Here is a 19,306-nt window from a genome sequence, read left to right on the forward strand (position 1 = left end):
GCCAGCTTAGAGGAGCAATGCCTCAACAGGTCACACAGGGTAAATTTTTTGTCACTGAAGTTATGCTGTAAACAAAAAAAAAAATAACAACACGGCTTGTTATCAAGCTGGAGCACGTACATGGGACTATTGCTGCTGAAGCACCCAAGCAGCATTCAGGTGTGACCCGGAGCAGGGAGCTTCCCTAAGGGGTAAGGCGGGAACCCATTCTGGCCCCATAAGCAAAGCCACCAAACACATCAGAGGCCAGAGCAAAGGAAACGGGTTTCCTCTTAAACAAAACTGAGGGAAACCAGGGTGATGGCTGAGCGAAAGGGCAAGCGCCGCTCCCCGTGCCCTCAACCCACCCGGCGGCAGGGTAGGGGGGGGTGTCACAGGGAAGCCTGTGCTCAGAGCCGCCGGCAGAGCGCTCCCAAGGCAGGGCGAGGGGCTCCTGAGGCAAGTTCCGTCTGGGAAGCACCTCTGCCAGCGGCGCTCCTCAGCCCGCCTCCGCCGGCCTTCCTCACGGGCCCCGCGCGCCTCCCGCCTTCGCCGCGAGCAACGGCCGCGCGCACGCGGCGGGAAGGGCAAAGGAGGGGCGAGCGGCACGTGACCGCCGTGACGGGCTGCGGGGGGGGGGGCGGCCTCGTGCCCGGCCCTCCCCGCCCACCCAAGCTCCACCCCGCCCACCCAAGCCCCACCCCCGCGGCCACCTCGATGGCCAGCCTAACGCCTTCTTTTGAAAGGCATTTGGCTTCACCAATGAGAAGCCGGCAGGGAGGGGGCGGGCGGGCGCTGATAGGCTGGTGGCTGGGCTCTGATAGGCTGGTGGCTGGGCTCTGATCGGCGTGCGCGTGGGGGAGCGGGGCTATAGCCGGGGGCGGCGGTGGTTGTCGGCAGTGCCGTGAGGGGAGATGGTGGGTTCAAGCGAGGCCGGTAACGAGTCGTGGCGGGGCCGGTACTACCGGTTGGAGGAGGTGCAGAAGCACAACAACAGCCAGAGCACCTGGATCATCCTGCACCACCGTATCTACGATGTCACCAAATTCCTGGACGAGGTGGGTATCCTGGGGAGGGCGAAGTAGAAGCCGGGGACGGAGTGTGGGGGGGAAACCGGGCTCTTTTCGGCCTCCCGCGGAGCGGGGACGGGTGCGGCGCAGGAGAGTGTCGCTTTCGGCCTGTCCCGGTAGCGCCCTGGAGAAACCGCCGTGTGGCGGCCCCAGGGCCGTTGGGGTGAGGGCGGCTCTAACGGCGGAGGGGGAGCGGCCGCCCCTCGGGCTGGGAAAAGGACGACTGTACCGAGCCCGGCGGGCCCCGCTGGCCTATGATCCGCTGCTAGGGAGCTGCTTTCCCCCCACACCCCCTTCTCCTGCCTCTAAACTCTCCCGGGCTTTGTAGGAAGGCCGGTTCCCCACGGGCTCTGTGCTCCCGCTGCTGTCCTGAGGCGCTCGGCGCGGGCATGCAGCGAAGCTCCAGAAGTTCAAACTCTAGTAAGAGTCCAGCGGTCAAATTCAACGCCTTTGACTTGTTTTTTTGCCCCCCCTCCCCCCATCCCCAGTTAACGATTGATGTTCTTGATCACTTGCTGATAGTGAACAATTGCTGTAATCATTGATGGGCATAGTTAATAAAGAAGCAGTTTAGTTACTGGACTAAACCAATGGAAATGTTTTCTGTGAAAGTGTAGAAACACAAACACTGAGCAATCTTTTTCAGTATTAACTGTAGCTAGGATTTATCAATGATATTTTGAACTTTCTCACTCCTATTATTCCCAATCTGCAAAAACCTGGCATCCAACTAAAAAGTATTATTGCAGATTTAAAGTAATTTCTTTGAGAATACAGTTCAGATTGGTAGTGACATGATGGAATTCAAGCCTCAGTAGTTCTGTAGCCCATCTTGATTTTTGTGCTTGTAAACACTGGAAATTCAGGGTATAAACAGCATTTTGCAAATAACATGTTGACAAGCGATTTTTTTTTTTTTTTTTTTCCAAAGGCAGCATTCCCACAAGTAGTATTTGGTTCTTAAGCTGTGTGCCAGCACAAATTGTTTAGCTTTTCAGCAAGGCAGATTGTGAAACTGATCTACTGACTCTTTCTTGATTACTTTTCATCTAGCTCTGTCTCTGGTCTGGTCCATCCTTTAGTTATGGAAATGTTTTTTAGGTTATGCAGGCATGGACGATTTAATTATAGAAGCCCTGGAGGAGAATGCAGTTTTTCATGCAGCCTAAGAAATTGATGTAGCTGTTCTTGGAAACTTGATCAGTTTTTGTTGACGCATAATTGTGTAAGTGCTTCCAGACTGGAGAAGGGAAACCCATGCCAACCACACCAAATTCCCCTTCCCCCTCTCCTAAGCCCTCCCCCCCCAAAAAAAACCCAAAAACCCCAAACAAACCATCCCCCAAAAAAACCCCAACCAAAACCTAACACAACACAAGGAAAAAAAACACACTTGACAGAAAATCCCAGATCTAATGAGCTTTTGGATTTAAGTAGTTGCACAAATAAGCCAACAATCTCTTGCTTCATGACATCATTACCAATGTGATGAAATTGGTAAATATTAAGAGGCACTACCTTGTGCAAATTTCTCCAAAAAAGTCTTCATTTCAGCCTTCAAGACAGCATTGCTAATTCAGCAGCATATCAAAAGAATTCAGTTTGTCTGTAGGCAGTTAAATAGTTGTGTTTCAGACAATTGTGGGATGTCTGATGCTCGTTCTGAAGCTGAAATTGCTGGCTCATATTCTGAGATAATAAATGAATGAGATTGGATAGCTGTTTTCAACAAAGTATCTAAATGAGGAAAGCTCTTGCGTATTGTCATCTTCATTGTGTTGGTGATTTTTGAGGTGGAACCCTTGTATTAAGGTATTTCATAGGACACATTATTTACTGCTTTTGGATACTTTTGATTCCTGGTTAATTTATCAAGTGGTATGTTAATTCTTTTGACACTGTTAGACACCCTGAGGCATTTAGATGTGACAGATGAGGAGAAGTTGGAGCTAGCTTATTGCTGGTGCATTCTGGAGTATGGTAAATGCTTCTCAGTGAAGTGGGGATTATGTTAGCTGTTTCCATAGCATTATTGGTCAAACTCTGGTTTATTTCTTGAAGTTCTTTGCAGGTGTAGAAAAGCTTAAAATATTTCAAGAATTAAATATAGACTACTTAATGAAGTCTGGTAATACTTAAGAGGGAGCACTGCTAAGGCATCGCCTCACTCCTGGTCTTCCCAAATAGTAAATAAGTAAGAGTATCAATTTACTAAGGAGTGAAGAACTAGGAACAGAAGCTGACTTCACCAGTCCTATTTCTTTATTCAACAAACAGTCCTTCCAGCCACTGCATTAGCCTGTGGAAGTATTTTCTTATTGATTATGAAGTTCAAAACTCTACAGTCCTTCAGTGTTAAAGATACCCTGGATGCTCTCATGCCTAGTAAGTGAAAGTATGCTGCTGCCCTTCATTACAATACTTAAATGGTGTTTTTCCTCTTTCCAGCTGTTTGTCTCTTCATAAAGCTTGTAGATCTTCAGTGAAACTTGTTTGGTTTTGGGAACCATCAGCCTCTGTGAACACTCGATTGAGGTTAAATAGTAAGTGTACTGGAGGCAGTGATGTGTATGTTTTGGGAGTGGTGAGGCTGAATAGGAGCGGAGACCTCACATAGCATGACCATATTAGCTTGGTTTCCTAAGGACAAGGCTTAAAAAAAAAAAATCCTTTGAAATACGGATGAAGTGCTGAAGGAGAGAAGGATTGTGCACTTTGACACTTTATCCTAGGGTTTACTGGAGATGAAAATTCCAGCTTTTTAAATTTTTTTTCCTAAATGACAGATCTCAGTAAAACTTTAACTTGAATATATATCTCTGAATTTTCTTTAATTATCAAAGTATATCCTCTAGTAGGTGAAATCCAGAGACCTCAGCTCTTGGAGTGCAGTATCTAAAAGCTTTTGGAATGAAAAACTATTCTGGCAACCAGAAACTTCTGTATGTTTGGGAAAGTTTTTTTCATAGTTTCAGGTCCTACATCATTTAAGGTAAAATAGCTACTAGAAATGCGTGTGTAGTCACAGCAGGATCTTGTAGCAATATCTTTACAGATGATTACATATCTGAATAATATTAAATGTCAATTAATGGATTAAGTATGTTGGTAATGCTTATAGTATTTCTCCATAGTTTAATAAAGCAATCCCACTAGTCAGGCTTTGACATCAATCTGATGAGCTAAACAAGAGTAGCTGGGCCTATAAAAATAAGGATTAAACGGTCGGTGTCCTGATCTGCTTCCATTGTGGTGAGAATCCTCCCGATGGCTTTTGTGGGAACTGGGTTAGATTCCTTAAGCTAAGCAGGGAAGCTAACAAGAATAAAAACATCTCTACCTGAGAGAATTTCCTTGTTCTGGAAGCTAACTAGGATATGTATTTAATATTAATCTTGTACGGACTCTATTTAGGTTATTTGAATTGGTGGTGGTCTCAAAATTCAGCGAAAATATTAATGGCCAATGAAAAAGGGGTTTTTTTTTTTTGTAAGGTGTGAAACTGTGCTTTCAGAGCACTGTTTATAAACAGAATGGACAGCTCCCACAAAATGTGTTTTGGAATGCTGATCGAATAAAGTGCAGAAAAACAAATATTGTTTTATTCTGTCAGAATGAAAAAAGTTTTCTCCACTATGTGGTGACAAGTTATATTCATACAGTATGATGATATTGTGGAGGAGTAGCATAATACCTTCCATGTTTAAGGTAATGAATAGCTTACATCGAAAGGTGCCAGTGCTAGTAGATTTTGAATATGAATTTTTATTGCAGAACCTTGCAGTCTAAGGATTAAAACCAATGCTATCATTTCCTTAAGCTCTGAAGATTTGAAAATGCTGTGAGAAATAGTACTTCTTAACACTCTTATGCAAAACACTGCAAACTGTAATTGTTTTCTAAGTGGGGAAATGGGGATCCAGCTACTAGGCATTTCTTTTGCAGTTCATCTAAAACCCTAATGATGGTTTTCAAAAATACACTCTCATAAAGAGATCTACTCTCCTGGGCTCCTAAAATTTTACATATGTACAGAATTTCTGTCCTGCAACTTAAATAGGTGATAGAAATTATTTGGAGGACTCTTCAGACTATGTGAAAGTGCCCTTAAAACAAACAAGTATTAGTCTGTCTGTCTTGCACAATAAAGCTGAAGTTCTCCAAGTCTTTCTGTCTCTGTCGCTGCCCCTTTCTGCTTCTCATTCTCTGCAGTGCAGAAAGGAAAACTTGAATATAAGACTGCTGCTGTTGGAGACCTTTGTGAATCTCCCCAAAAGTTAAATTGGAGCCTAGATTTGATTCTCCCAGTATGCAAAGGGGCGGGAGGCAGGAACTGTGAATTAAGATAGCTATGCTTTAATAGAGTCTTGGACTATGATACCGAGAAAGTTGCATGACTGTAGTGAGGGGGGGGGGAAAAGGTGATAGGAGTTCAGGATGAAGTAATCACAGGCTTCTGACCCAGATGAGAGCAGCGAGTTTAACTGCTCATTTGCTTTATCTGAAACTTTCTGATGTGCTGCTGTTAGGAATTAGTCTATGCTATGTACTAGTGCTGGCTCTGTACAGATTTCTGTTACACTTGTAACTTTAACATTTATGTTAGTGTATTGGGGATGTCCTAGGAATGGGCTGGACCAGCATAACTTATCAGCAAAAGCTTTTTCATTTCCCTTGAACCATTGCCTGTGAAAACACTTTAGTTATTTGTATCAGCAAGATTTCAGTTTAGGAGTCATTATCTATACAGTCTTGCTGGCTTCCAGTTACAGGGTCTATCCAGAGGCTCTTCATTAAAGTAGAAATTCTGGTAGCAGGCTTTGTTTACCATGCATAAATGTGAACAAAGGCCCTATATAAAAAAACTTGGAGAAACACATTGAAACATGCTAAATGCTCAGCTTTTGATAGAAAAGTCACTTGCCCTTAGTGGGACACTGCCCTTTCATTAGAGGAGGCAAAGTCTTTTCATTAGTTGCTTGTATTGTGTGCTAGTTGTTTTCCGAGGGCTTGCAAGTTTGCATCTTTAAGCAGAGGTGCCATCTAAAAAAACAAAAAGTGTTCAGCTTTAAGTACTTTTATGTATGTATAGTAGGTTACTAGTAACATCTGTTAGATGGCTTAAGTTAGGAATTCTGCGTGTGATTCTCTCTGCTTTAATCTTGTTGATGTGAGGAAAAAGTACTATCAGTTGTCCAGCTATGGTAAGAGAGGTCAGGGTGAGTTTGTCCCCTTCAGCTGATGTGTGATAGCCACTGAGGGGTTGGTCATGGTCACTGTGGTGAGGCTAATATTGTGGTTTTGTAGACAGAGGGATCAGTTACTAATTAGACCAAAACCTTCTCCTATAGAGAAAAGCTGGAGTGCCTTAGTGAAACTGCCCAGATAGCTCCATTAAAAAAACAAAACAAACCCCACATTGCTGAAGGAATTATTTGAAGACTTAGTTATGGCAATATCTGTGAGAACCTGTTAGACCCAAGTTCAGCTTCTTAAATGTACTATACATTTCAAGGCACTGAACTTGAGTGATCTCTCAACTTTTGTCCAGTCCTTTCCCTGAATACTTACCAGAATGGATTCAAGGGCAGGATTTTGGTGAGCATGTCATATTTGCATGTCTGCTTGCGTAATCTTTACTCTGCATGCACTCTTTTAACCTTTTTTGGCTCAGCTGCTGTGCCTAATCTCTCTATCAATTGCTTAATCTTGCTTTTGCTTAGTCATGGTAGGGATCCCTTACCCTTCTAGCTGTGGTATATTGGCCCATGTAAAAAAAGGTGTTGGGTTGGTTTGTTTTTTTCTAAAGAAAGCAACTTCCTTAATCTAGCAAAATAAGTGCCTGCCTTTAATGCAAAGATTCAAGCTTTGGAGTTCTAGTACTGCTGGAAACTGGTAGTAATAGTGTCTTCTGGATCTGTATTACCAAGTCTTATTTTTGTTGTAAGTGAAGGATTGATAGGAGGTTAATATGGTAGATTTGAAGTAAATGCCAATCTGAATTCCCTAGACTAGCAGAAATGTTAATGCCATTTCTTTTATCTACTGTCTAAGCATAGCCTTTCTGTTCAGCTATACTCCAGGCAAGGTGACCCTAAATAGTAGCAATTTTGCCTGGTTTTGTCATTTTTAGATCCTGTAGTCAGAAGCATAAAAATGGAATTGAGGCTCCAAAGCCTTATTTCCTCTGTCACTGATAAAGTTATAGAACTTACTTCATGGTTGCCTTAATTCAAGGCAGCAGTAATAAAGTGTTTTCAACTTGCTTACCTAATCACTCCTGGTGTTTACGTGGTAGTTTCCTACTTCAAAGTGGTGAATTTTTATGGCATGTTACTTATCTGTTACATGAATGAGTAACTTGAAGCTGAGAACTTTCACTGAACTAGATATCGTATCTTGCAATATGTACAGAATTATTTGATGGATGGAGATCTAGAACTGCATGCAATCCTAAAAGTGGATCCTGAGAAAGAATAACAGTCAGTGGAGAACAGGGATTTAGAATAAGGAAATGGTGATGGGTTGAGGTATTAGAAGATACTGGCAGATGACTTAAACATCTCAAGGGTTTTATCAGCAATGTGGGTTTGGGATTCCATAGTCTGCTAAAACTGAATTGCTATTCTAGCGTGTTGTATGAGTTTTCCATTGTGGTTGAACAGTTCCAAAGTAGCTGGCTTACTAGATAATCATACCTTATTTTGGAAAGGACCCTTGAGGGTTATTGCATCTGTTCCATCCCCCAGCTCAAACTAGGATTAACTTGAAGGCCAGGTTTCTTCTTGCCTAGACAAGACAAGCCGCTCCCGAAGGATAGAGATTCTGTGCGCTCCCTTGCCAACTTGTTTCTGTGCTTGATTGCTCTTTGAATTAATACCTTTTTGTTATATCTACCTGGAATATTCTTGCTGCAACTTAACACCTTTTGGCTTTTATCCTTTTGCTGTATAAAGTGTTGTTTGGATAAAAATATACATTTCCTGCAGAAGTGAGAACATGGAATGTAGCTTTAGATAATAGTTGGGCTATTAAAAGGCTAACTGATTCCTACAACATTCTAAATGCTTTAGTTGCTAGGAGTAATGCCTCTTACTGCTCCATTGTGGATGGAGTAGAAACTTGGCTTCCTTGGTTTTGGCTTCAGAGAGTACATAGAGCAAACCTCTCTGAATAACTACAGAGCTTTAAGTCTAGCAGCTGATTCTGCAAGGACAATATTTTTTATTTTTAGAAATGAAGAATTTCCGTTTTTAGAATGTGGAATGGTTTTCAGTAACAAATTCAAACTCATTAAAAATTGCAGCACCCGGGTGGTGAAGAGGTCCTCAGGGAGCAAGCTGGAGGAGATGCTACTGAGAACTTTGAAGATGTTGGCCATTCCACAGATGCAAGGACGCTGTCAGAAAGCTTTATTATTGGGGAACTTCATCCGGTGAGTATGTGAGAGTACCACTACTTGCTGTTTACTGTAGTGTGTTTGTGTCTAGTTATTTCTCTGGTAATTTACTTCAAAATAAAGGAGAGCTGCTAGTTCGCTTGGATGCCAGTGTTGCAGCTGGTTTTAGGTGGACCTGGACTGGAGATAGGTTCCCCCAGCGTGAAGGGATTTGATTAGTGTAGCATAAGGATGGTCACATCTAAAATTTTGCTGCTTTGAAACACTTTACAGCCTAGTTCTTGAATAAACTGAATATGGAGTCATGCCATTTCTGGTGTACCCTGTGAGCTTTTTAATGACACTCTATAACCCCTGAAGGTGGTATGTCAGAATCTCTAGACCTTTTCTTATGTCAATATGCAGTTTTCATTCACAACTGCTTTCATTATTCATCATTGTAAATATATATGCCAGGCTTCTGTCTGGATCTAAAAGTACAATCCTGGCTCTTCGTATGTATGTTTAGAAAGCAGCTGCTGTAAGCATCTTCTAGTTTGGTGCTCTATCTTCTCACTCTCTGGCTTCTCTGTTTTGTGCTGTATCCATGTTCCCTACTTGTAGTTGTCTGGGTTGTTTATGACCAGTTCCCATTGGATCATCTGTCGTGTCTTTTTTATGCTGTTATTACTATTTCCTGTGCTTTTAACAAGCACCGTTCTGCTGCGTCAAGCTTTGAAGGCTTTATTTTTAGCTACAGAGATGCTGCCTTGGCTTCCTTCAGATAGACTTTTTTTTTAAGCTCTCCTGCATCTTAACAGTTGAAAACCACTTGTTAGAGACTTAGGCTGCTAGTGTGCCCATCTGCTCTGCTTTTCTGCCCATCCCTGCCTCTTTTCCTGTATCTGTTTTGTCTTGAATTTGGGGTAAATATCACTGTCTTGAGTAGCATACTTCACAGTAAAATTCTTGATCTTATATCTGTCTTAGGTGCTGTGTTGATAAATATTAATAGTGTAGCTTCTCCTAATACAAAACAACTCGGTCTGATGCACACTTGAACCTCGCAGGCTTGCCATCTATTTCAGATGGCAGTTGATGCCAGTGAAGTTGTTCTTAACCTGGCTGCCAGTCCAGTTCTTCCTTGTTTGACAAGTGCCTGTTTTCATTTGATATGAAAGAAACAGCTTGACATTTTAATGTACAAATACAGCACTGTCAAGATTATATGCTGTTGGGCTTTTTTGTAATGAACGTGACTATTTCAAGGAAAACTTCATGAGTTTATGGAAGCTTCATGGAGCTTTGGACCTTTGTACAGGATGTTGGACCAAAACTAGTTAGATGATTTAGCCTGGTAATATGAGCAGACTAGCTGAAAGTAAACTAATAAGATTGTAAGCAGTGTATAACCAAAGGTTATGTGTACTGTTTAGGGACAAAAGAAATGCAAAAACATGGGCACAAGAAATAATGAAATATGTTGGAGACCATGTTTTGTTTCTTTATTACATACTAGGAAGTATTATTTAAGGAAGCAATCTTGTTTATGGTAGCTCAAAAGCATACACTGACATCTGCTCTCTTGCAAGTCTGTTTCCTAGGTGAAAACAGATATGTGTCAACAGAATAGAATTGCAAACTGAATTTAGTGATAAATGTTATTTGAATGCTTTGGGTTTTTGTCTAAATGTTTTTTTTGTTTTCTTGCAGGATGATAGAGGGAAGCTTCAGAAACCAACAGTAAGTGTGTTTCTTGAAATGCCACATTGTTTCTTTTAGGCTTTAGGAGCAGTGTCTCTCTCTAAGTGGCATACCCCCAGAGGCAAAAATAATTCAGCTTGATTTAAGCATAGCGTTTCAGGTCATAAGTATCTTAAACATGTTGATCTGACTTCAATTTAGCCTTCCTGTTAGCTATTATTTTCTTTAACTTGTGTGGTTTTGAACCAAGAGGTTACTAAGTGAGGTAGCATTACAACATAGCAAAAAGGTGAGTCTAGGGTCAGTCAAGGGTTTTCTAGTATTCAGTTTAAGAAATGGATCAGAAATTATGGACAGAATGGATCAAACTAGTATGCGTTTGTGGGGAAAAAATGTGGTGCTTAACAATATACTGGTAACACTAGTAGATCTAAAATATAGAGGCATTTGATTGCTGTATCATGGATCAGTTAATTTGCAATTGTGAAACCTTTCCAAGGTGAAAATACTGTTTGCTTCCTGTCTGTTTCAGTAGATTTTGGTAAGTGTCCTGTCAATGCAGTATTGCACTTATTTTTCTAGGGGTGTTTTCTATCTTTAGTAAAATAAAGTTGTGTTGCACTAAACTATCAAACTCATAAAGTTCAGATGTCCCTTTAAGGAGCAAGCGCATCAGGGATTAATCTGTACAGTTGCTGCTGCTATGTGTATAGAGGATGTTTGCTCAGGGCTGGCTTAATAGTACAGCAGTGCACTTGGGAAATAGTCAAAGATTATTTTTAAATGAAGTGTAGTAGGAATAGGATATTACTCTTGCTGTTCGAGAGATTACTTTTAAGAAACAAATCACTTTTGTAAGGTCTTCCAATAATATGAATAACTTGAAAGAAAGAAAATATAAACGGAAATATTTGCTATAGTGATTATTAAGGACTGGAACTAGTATACTAATAAAAATATGAAATGGAGCGGTGACTGGAATTCGGAGCTTCTTCCCACCAAGAATAACATCTGCTATTCAGATTTCTTTTGAAATTCAGGGCAATTCACACTTCAGCTGTAGGAGCACCAATCATAAACGCAACTGAGAAAAATACTGCCCAGTGCAAGCTGTAGTAATACAATCCTTTGATTAAGCTCACAAACTTACTAAACTGAAGTACTTAAATTATTACTTCAGTCAAAGTGTGGTCAGTTGGGAGTTAAGATGGATCCAAATTACTTTTCACTACACTCCTGTTTGGTTTATTCAGTTGTTTTAGTGATGGTCATAGTTACCTACGCTACATGTCTATTTTCTGTCATTCCAGAAGGAAGCTGGAGCGCTTTCCTCCAGCAGGACGCATGGGCTTAGCTGATAAGGCAGTTTCACTTTGCACTGTGCTCTCAGTGTGTAATGTGACAGGTTAGGCCTTGTGTGCCCTGGCTCTCTAGGAGCTGTCGGAAGGCCTTGTGCTTTCAAATGTCCTTTTTGTCCTTGCACTGTATTTAAAGTACCCTCAGTGTATACATCCAGTGTCATACTGTTTAAAAACAGGCTTTTGATGAGCTGGGCCATGTTCCTCTTACTGTCTTGATGTGGGGAGGGCTATGCCCCAGCCCTGGAAGAGGCAAAGCAGTTGTAGAAGGTGTTAGTCTTGATAGTGCAGGCACAGGCTGTTCCATACTGTTTGGCTTTGGGATTAGTTTTTCATGGAGGTGTTCACAAAACCAGTATAGATGTAATCACTGAGTATTATTCTTTAAAACATGGTATTTATCACGTATTAACCTGTGATTGTTTGGGTGCTTGAAAAAATAGCCTGTTTGCACCTGTGAGAGGATGTTAAGAATCTTTCACTCTTTAAATGAATTGCAAATATCATGATACTAAAACGATTCATTTTTCAGTGATGGATCTTGTACCACTGAATTTAAGTACAGTTTTAATCCATGGATCTTTTAAACGCACTTAAGGCCATGTACAATTAGTAGTATTCAAATTAGTAAGTCTTCATATAAATTGTGCCCATGTACCCAACTGGGATTTGATCTTGTAGTGCTTCTTTCTTTGGAAACTGAACAAGAAGTCCAAATCAGTATCAGAAACAACTATAACAATTCGATTGATTCGTAGGCAATCTGAAACACCACACTAAAAAATTATGTTTAAGCCCTGTGGATGTAAATTAGTAACTTGCTTCATGTAGGTTCCATATAAGAAATGCTTGTGTGTTTATTCAGTGTCTTTTCAGTTAGATTTTAGGCAAGTAAGGGATCTTAGTCTTTGAGGTGACTAAAACTCTTCAAATGTAACCTGAGTTAGCTTCATGGAAAACTGGCAGTAAAATTCTTTGTGATAACATTTTTTTAATAACTTTTGATGCAATATTGACTACAGCAACTGCTGCTAGCTAGCTTCTAACACAACGGTCTGTTATAGGAATTCAGAGAAAATGCTTTCCAAATGCAATGCACTGAGTTGTTTTTAAATTAGTTCCACTTAAAGAATTTTGAGAAATTGAGGGGCTAGTTAAGATGGAGTAGGGTGTCTGCCTGAGGTAAATATCTCTCTATGTTTTGCTTTGCAGGAAACTCTTATTACCACCACTCAGTCTAATTCCAGGTATAGTATGACACCTGATGGCAACTTGAAATTCCTTATGATTATGTCTCTGAAGCTTAGAAAGTTGAATAGTTTCTGTCTGCTAGAAGCTTAGATGTCAGGATGAAAACAACTGTTCTACATAAAGTCCAGGTTGACATTCCATGTGCCACTGTACAAGCATGTTAGCTTACTGTCTATAATTTTTTTCTTACATTGATATGTATCAGCGTCTACCAAATGGCTTATGTTGCACAAGCCTTCATTTCTGGAGGCTATCAGGTGAATAGAAGACACTTGTTGATATAAGTGACTTTTGTACTGACGTGGATGCCTCACCTTTAAAATTTGCTCCAACTGTTGCATCTAAGGGAAATAAGAGGATTGTTTCTATAAGAAGGAAAATCTGTCAGGATTGGGAGCGGGCAATTTGGTTGGCAATTCCAACTTTGGAACACCACTGAAACAAACTTTATAAAGTTATATCCTGCTGACAGTTGCCTACTGCTGAAACCCCAGGGGACTGTTCCATGCCCCTCTGAGTGGTGAGGAGCTTGGGCGCTTGAAACTGTCAAGCGATGCTGCTGCTTCCATGGCTTTTGAATGAATGATATTCTGGGCAGTGTGCCATGACTTTAAATGTGTCTAGAGTCTTACTCTTCTCTAGTAAGCAAACTTCTTGTAAGCTGTAGTACAAAGCCTTAAAAGGACAAGTTTTTTTACTTAGCTAGAGTATTACTGGCCAGCCCAGGTGTTCTGTTGCCCTGACTTTGAAGTATTTGTTGGAGTGGGGAGGAAGGATTTTCTAATTTACTTGTTTTTTTAAAAAACTTGCTGGTTGTCACTTCCTAAACTGCTGTTTCAAAAACTTCCTTCCAGTTCATGGTCCAACTGGGTGATCCCTGCAATAGCAGCAATTATTGTGGCCCTGATGTATCGTTCCTACATGTCAGAGTAAGCGCCTTACTGAGAACTAATGCAAGAAGACACTGATCTGGGAAAGAATATAAGCAATCCTAACCCAATATGTTTCTGGACAAAAGCCTGATGTCTGAAGAAAAATTCAACTTTTTCAGAAAACTGAACAATTCTTTTCTGCTGTGCACTTTTCTTAATGTTGCCTTCTTATTTGCTGCTCTGAAGTGATAAAAAGGCAGGGTTTCTCTTTTTGTATAACAATTTTATTCTCTAATGAATTATTTGATAACTGTATTGGTTTCTATGTTAGAATATTGTTTTGTATGTAACAAAGATTCTGGTTATTTCACTTTAACCTGTAATGGGGTCCATAGGGCTCTCTTTACATATAAATTTTACAGCTTTAAATGACTACCAAAACTGTGTACATGTATTGGTCCATGTACACAACTTCACTTAACTTAAAAAATCATGTTGTCTTCTTAAATGTAGTATGTTTGAATGAAATGCTAATTAAATATAATGGAAAAAGCTGGCTGGAGTAGTGGGCATAGGTGCCTCCAAGCAGTTGGGCCGTACCAATCGGGCCACAATGATCTGATTATTTTTTTTTCTCCTTTCCTCTTGGTATTTGCTCTTATAATTATTTTAGATACTCCTACTAGCAAACTGTTCTGTTTGGCTCCCATTGAAAAATTCAGGTGAAATATGAAACTCCGTGTTTGGCCCAATTAGGTCTGTCTCAGTTTTGTGAAAAGTAGCTCTTTTTTTGCGAAAAAAAGCAGGAAAAAGTGCTGTGTAAATACCACTACAGGTAATGTAACTGCTACTAAATAATACTGTTCCTGCCAAGCACTCAGGTGACTCTAGAATTTATTCTGGAATTTTTAGACTTTTTATAAAATCTTTGTCATGTACATTGTGAGGGGAAAAAGCTGGTGCATGGAATCTGTTTCTGACTCTTCTGTGATGTGCTCCTTGGTGCTTTACTATGAAGAGATGACTCTTTTCACAAGATAACTGAAAGTTTGCATTTTGTGGTGAACACTTTTAGTCATATATAAGTGATCATGAATAAAAGTTCAATTGCTTACCCTTGATGGCTCAAATGCATTAATTTCAAACTTTGCTCTTGCATATTGGGACACTTATCAGAAGTACCTGTTTGATGGTGCATCTTGAAAGTCAAGATACTTCCTTATGCAGGGAGGTTGCATATGAAAAGTGTGTAATGGAGCAGTTATGCTGATGAAAACATTTATCTATCACTTAACAGTGGTTTGGCCCTGCAAGCTCTGCCTCCCTTGACATTCATCAGGACTTGAAATGCTATTCCAAGGGCTGCCTCTTGGCAGCACCAGGGAAGATGCATGCAGTTTACAAAAAAAAAAAATAAAAGATAGGGGAAGGGAAAGGCTGTGACTTAAGATTGTCTTGTGCATATGTAGGAATATGTCAATACAGGAATCTTTTAAGAATTCCTTATTGTGGGATTCCTGTTGTGGGAATTCCTTTACTTCTTTAGTTATAGTAAATAAGGAAATCTTGTACAGCTTCAACTGTGAAAGTGTTTAGGATCTCTTAATGCTTGTACTCGTGTGTTCTGGCAGACTTGGTTTACAGATAAAGCTATGTGTACGCTCACAATAGAGCCCATCAGCTTCTTTACCTTGGAGATTTTAACCTGCAGTACAAATGGCAGTGTTTAGGATTGTGTCTAGCAAACTTATTTTGTCCAGTTCTTGCCCTAGCTTTTCCTTTGAATGTGGTGGAGCTGAGTTTAAAAATTCAGGCTTTATTGACTCTTTACAGTTAACTTTTAAAAAGTGTATATTAACTGAGTTGGTATTTAGACTCAAGTCAAGTTTGAAGTACTGAATTTTCTGTTTGTTTTTAAACTAACATTGAAGTTTGTATGCCTAGGTGAGGCAAAAAAAAAAAACCAACACAACTTTAGAAAGCGTAACCTTTCGTATCTTTTTTTTTTTTTTTGCAAGAATTTCAGACTGGGATTATTATGTCCACATCACCAGACAGGGTAGTGCAATCAAAGTGGGTCCACAGAGCAAACCACTTCTTGCAAAAAGCCTTTTTTCCATGCTGTGTATGTTTTGGGAGTTCTAGTACAATACAGCTCTGCTTGGGTCCCGTAAGCTGGCTGGCTATTTATGCAGTCCCCTGGAGAATTTATGCAGGCTGAGTTCCATCTGAGCCACCAAAAGCTGGGTGAGTGGAGACAAGTAGGCAACGCTTCAAAAACTGATACAAGTTCAAATGCTAACGTAGATGCACACAGCTCCTTCCCTGTAGTTGGTATGTTCATATTCCCTTCTGCCATGGCTGGTGTAAGTTTTTCTTCAGAGGTGGATGTGACTAGTTGAGGTTCTTGAATGTAAACTGATAAATTTGTAAACTCAAAAAATAATCTGGTTTATAATTTTCCTTTTTAATACCCTAAGGTTAGAGCTGCTTTCCACAGGGGGTCATACAGGATTTCTTATGTGACTTTAGCTTTTGGTTATGAATATGAGAGGAAGAGAAAAGGTGTATGGGTGTGGTGAGGGCTGAGTGACTATGCTATTGAAAAACTAGTCAAGTGAATTGGGGATAGTCAATGTTTTTATGGTCTGACAGCAAAAAGAAAAGAACGGACAGTCTGCTTTCTTCTCAGAACAAAATCCTTTGTCCCTAGATCTGAACTGAAGGTACTTGGTCTAATTGTTTGGCAATTAGCTTTAATACTAATTTTTGTTTGGAGAGGCCATTTTTGGTGGTCGATGCTCTAAATCAGATGCCGTCTCATATTGTTTACTTGTACAGCTTCACAATATTGATACTGCCCTTGTATCCTGAAATAAATTATTTGGGCATTGCATTTTTGGCCTTCGTTTGCCTCTCCTCTTTTGTTCACAAGAATGCGCAGTGGCAGAGAGCTCCTTTAAATGGAGACGGCCTTGGCTTCCTCTCGGTGTCTGTGGAGTAAAGCCAGCACAACTTGTTCGCTTGCTCCCTCTGCTATGATGAGAAAAAAACAGTACACTGGCCCTTTCTCCGACTGACTTGCTTCTGCGACAGTGGTCCAATGCCTTTCTCTAGCGCTGAATGTGGTGCTGCAGTTAGGATTTTGCAAAATGCTAGAGAGGAACTGGCAAGGGGGTAAAAGCTAGGCAAAATGGAAGCTGATCACAAATTTTAAGTCATAATATATCTTTTTTCAGAGGCAAAAAAATTGGAAGGTGCTATTGGTTTTATTTTCTGAATGTTTGACTACTGAGGGTAAATGAATGCTTCTCAGTTCTTGGCCATTTTGAGCAAAACTAGCTGTATTTTCCGCGAGGCTGGCAATGAAGATTATTAACTAAAACTCAGTGAGAATGAATGAGCTGTATTGAAGTATCATACAAAACATATAGATCATTAATAGTATTACAGCGTTTTCTCCTAGATATAGAAAAGGATTTCAGAAACAGTATAGAAAGAACAAGGAAGGGAAGGAAGCTCCTACTCCTGTATGCTTAGCTCTAATACCTGGCAAGATCTTACGTGAAACTAGTAACTGATCATAAATTTGAATTTTACTTTCCTCATTTTACTTTTGTACTACGTTAAATTCCTTCTCGTGATTAATTCATTATGTGTTGAAATATTTAGAGTTTTGAATGACCTGGCTTATAAGTAGGTGGGCAGACAAGTGCATAAATTCATGAGAAATGTTGGAACATTGGATCTCAGTAGATTATTAATGCTGGATTTCTCTTCTTTCTGAAAATTAGTTAGACTTGTTCTTAATCTTCTTACATGTACAAGTGTGCATAAAACAATCCCTGACACTTTCTTTGCCAGCTTTCTAAAACCAGGAACATACAATGCAACCACTGCTCTGTCTTTGATAGCTGCTAAAACAGAGCTCAGAAGGGACTCAGTTAAACTGCAGAGTCTCATGTATAAGGAGTAAATTTTGACTTTTATCCTGCGTGGTATAACATCCGTGTCTGCGTCTTACAGTTTACTGCACTTAGCCAGGCAGCGTACTGCCAAGAGCTGTCAGTTGTGTTCACCGAGAGAAAAGTAGCACCGCCAGGCAAGAAGAGTTATGCACAGGAAAACCTTAGGGAAGGATTTTTTGGTATCTTTGGGCAGAACGCCACAGAACTCACATGGACACCCAGCGGCCGGGAACTGTACCCAGTAGCACAATTAACACCTAAATCTTGTCTTTTTCCATAGACCCTCATTTATGGATAAAGCTGATTGATCCTATTGCAGGGTGAGAGCACTCCATGGTATCTCTCGAGTTCCACCTACTTAGGTCCTGGATAAATAGAATCATAGAATCATAGAATTGTTGAGGTTGGAAGGGACCCCCAAGATCATCGAGTCCAACCTTTAGCCTACCCTGACAAGAGCCACTTCTAAACCATGTTCTTAAGTGCCCCATCTACCCTTTTTTTAAACACCTCCAGGGATGGTGAATCCACCACCTCCCTGGGCAGCCTATTCCAATGTTTAATAACCCTTTCAGTAATGCGGCTTTTAATTTGAAATTGTTTGAAATTACAATGTTTTCACCTGTCAGCTGTGGGAAAATGTCTCTTTAAATAGAATGTGTTCTGGAAACTGCTTCAAGGTCTACGAGGGGCTGGTTAGAGAGAAAAAGGTAAGCCAAGCAAGGGGAGTGCTTTCCTAAATGACTTCTTGAAAATAAGGAAAGGTCACTCGCCTGTCGCATTCAGTTCTCACAGATTTCTGAAGCCAGTTGGTGCTTTTAGTGTCACTCATCTGGTCTTAATATGGCTTGCAGGGATGTCTATAACGATGGGTGTGTTGTCTACATAGGTGTTGAGGATGGACATGAAAGAAGAGCTTAGCCTGCTGCTTAGAAGCCTGCAGAGTGGTGGGCTGGTGACTGGAAACAAGCGAATCTGTCCTTTCATTTGTAAACTGAATGGATTCCCAGCTTGTATTTATTTGGATCCATTTTCAGAGTAGTGTTGCAGTGGATAACATTCTTTGTGTTGGTCTGAGGAGGACAAGCAATTTATGAATAATAAAGGAAAGTTGGTATTTGAACAGTCGCAGCTTCTGGGATTAGAATGAGAAAACCTTGTTTTATTTTTAGGTGATTCTGTAGAACTACTTCTTGGCCCTATTGAAGTAACAAAGACATTTGAGTAATACAGGTTATTATATACTTTGTTGTCACAGCTTCAGAGCTGAGGATATGGGTGAACAAGCTAGGGTGTGTGGATTTAAAGCTAACCAGCTACTCCCAGGCAGCTCCTGGTCGTGGGCTGCTCTTAGTCTCAGTTGCATACGCAAGGTAATTTATTGCTCACTTGCTGAAGGATATATGGTCATGTGCTTGAGAAGCTCAACATCTAGTAGATGTGCAAGTCTGACCAAACAAGACCTTCCTGCTTGAGGTCCCACAAGAGTCTTGATCCAGGGTGGTATCTCAGATCGTGTATAACACGCATCAACAGGATCAGACTCTTCACAACACATTATGCTTTTTCCTCCAGTAAGCTGGTGTCTGCAAATAAGTGTCAGCAGGTGAGAAAGAGCAGGAACAGTTGCTAGAGAAAAGAGAAATAGCCTGTGAAGCAAGGACTATCATCTGGGATTTTCTTTTGGAGCTCTGTGCCCTAACTGCTAAGCTACAGAGAGTCTGAC

The 19,306-nt window shown here is 40.6% G+C and overlaps 1 protein-coding gene across 1 annotated transcript; it reads left to right on the plus strand.

Annotated features, from left to right (window-relative positions):
* Window positions 1-839: 839 nt before the first annotated feature.
* LOC134511839 (cytochrome b5) lies at window positions 840-14,733 on the plus strand. Its single transcript, XM_063326430.1, has 5 exons — window positions 840-1,037; window positions 8,356-8,484; window positions 10,141-10,170; window positions 12,702-12,736; window positions 13,595-14,733. The coding sequence occupies exons 1-5, from the start codon at window positions 894-896 to the stop codon at window positions 13,671-13,673; spliced, it is 417 nt and encodes a 138-aa protein (XP_063182500.1). The 5' UTR covers window positions 840-893; the 3' UTR covers window positions 13,674-14,733.
* Window positions 14,734-19,306: the final 4,573 nt, after the last annotated feature.

The sequence above is a fragment of the Chroicocephalus ridibundus genome, chromosome 2 (genome assembly GCF_963924245.1).
Source record: "Chroicocephalus ridibundus chromosome 2, bChrRid1.1, whole genome shotgun sequence".
Lineage (NCBI taxonomy): Eukaryota > Metazoa > Chordata > Aves > Charadriiformes > Laridae > Chroicocephalus > Chroicocephalus ridibundus.